This window comes from Oryzias melastigma, unplaced genomic scaffold, assembly GCF_002922805.2.
Source record: "Oryzias melastigma strain HK-1 unplaced genomic scaffold, ASM292280v2 sc06740, whole genome shotgun sequence".
Lineage (NCBI taxonomy): Eukaryota > Metazoa > Chordata > Actinopteri > Beloniformes > Adrianichthyidae > Oryzias > Oryzias melastigma.
Window position 1 is genome coordinate 155 of NW_023423302.1, and position 1,117 is coordinate 1,271.

At 45.5% G+C, this 1,117-nt stretch overlaps 1 protein-coding gene across 1 annotated transcript; it reads left to right on the plus strand.

Annotated features, from left to right (window-relative positions):
* Positions 1 to 249: 249 nt before the first annotated feature.
* LOC112139878 (glycerophosphocholine cholinephosphodiesterase ENPP6-like) lies at positions 250 to 704 on the plus strand. Its single transcript, XM_024262717.2, has 2 exons — positions 250 to 388; positions 480 to 704. The coding sequence occupies exons 1-2, from the start codon at positions 263 to 265 to the stop codon at positions 687 to 689; spliced, it is 336 nt and encodes a 111-aa protein (XP_024118485.2). The 5' UTR covers positions 250 to 262; the 3' UTR covers positions 690 to 704.
* Positions 705 to 1,117: the final 413 nt, after the last annotated feature.

Genomic DNA, 1,117 nt, shown 5'->3' on the forward strand with positions numbered 1-1,117 from the left:
AAGATATTAAAGAGAGATACGTCCAAAACCGGAGGTGACCACATTAATAACCCTGCCCTTGTTTATGCCTTAGTCTCAACTGCCCTTTGGGGCAATACATGCTGTCTGTGGGTGAAAAACGGGCAAACTGGTACCTGCAGATTACCAGCAGCAAATATTAAAGTTGTGAGCCGGTAGAGCAAAATTCTTCATCCACAACATTCTTTTCTACTGCGGGTAAGCTCTAAGCTCAAATCGTCTATGCAGGTCAGGCAGTGCTGACATGGCAGCGGTGTACTTTGAGAAAGTGGATGTGGAAGGACACCACTTCGGTCCAGACTCCCAGCAGGTCCGTACGACGGTGCAGCAGCTGGACGTCGTCATGCAGATGTTCAACAGAAAAGTGAAGGTGACGATGGCGCGCGTGCACATTCGTATGGACATTCGTTTGCAATGTCCCGGCTGCTTTACTGCCGTCTGTTGCTGTGATGTTCCTGCAGGAAATGAACATGGAGGAGCAGCTGAATGTTCTGATGTTTTCAGACCACGGCATGACAAAGATCCAGTGGATGGAGAAGGTCATAGAGCTGGACAAGTTCATCCACATGGCGGACATCCTGAAGATGATGGACCGAGGACCGGTGGTCAGTTTGTGGCCCAAAAGCTTCAAGTACCAGGAGGTGAAACAGCAGCGCTTTTTTCTGTTTTAGATTTGATGCTTAGTGACTTTCTCCAAGGGCTGCACAGTGAGGTGGTGGTTCAATACCCAGCTGGGTTTTTTCGCTGTGGAGTTTGCATGTTCTGTCCTTATTCCCTTAATTTCCTTACTTGTGACTCCGCCCACTTCCTCCAGAATTCACATAATCCAAGACAAAATTTGACGCAATATATTAAAACAGTTTCTATTTGTAAGAGCAATAGAATTTTTCAAACCAGTGTAGACTTTATTCATATCAGTATTCTCATCATTTTTTATTTACTTTGTCCACTGGATACCTACAAAGTCTCTTTTGGTCTTTACTGAACAGGAGATTAAGTACAGCAGAAGAAGAGTCCTCAACCCTCAGATCTGTGTTAAAGCTGGGCTCAGAAAGGTCCTGCAGTTGGCCTCCTTTTACTCCAACAGCATGAATGATCT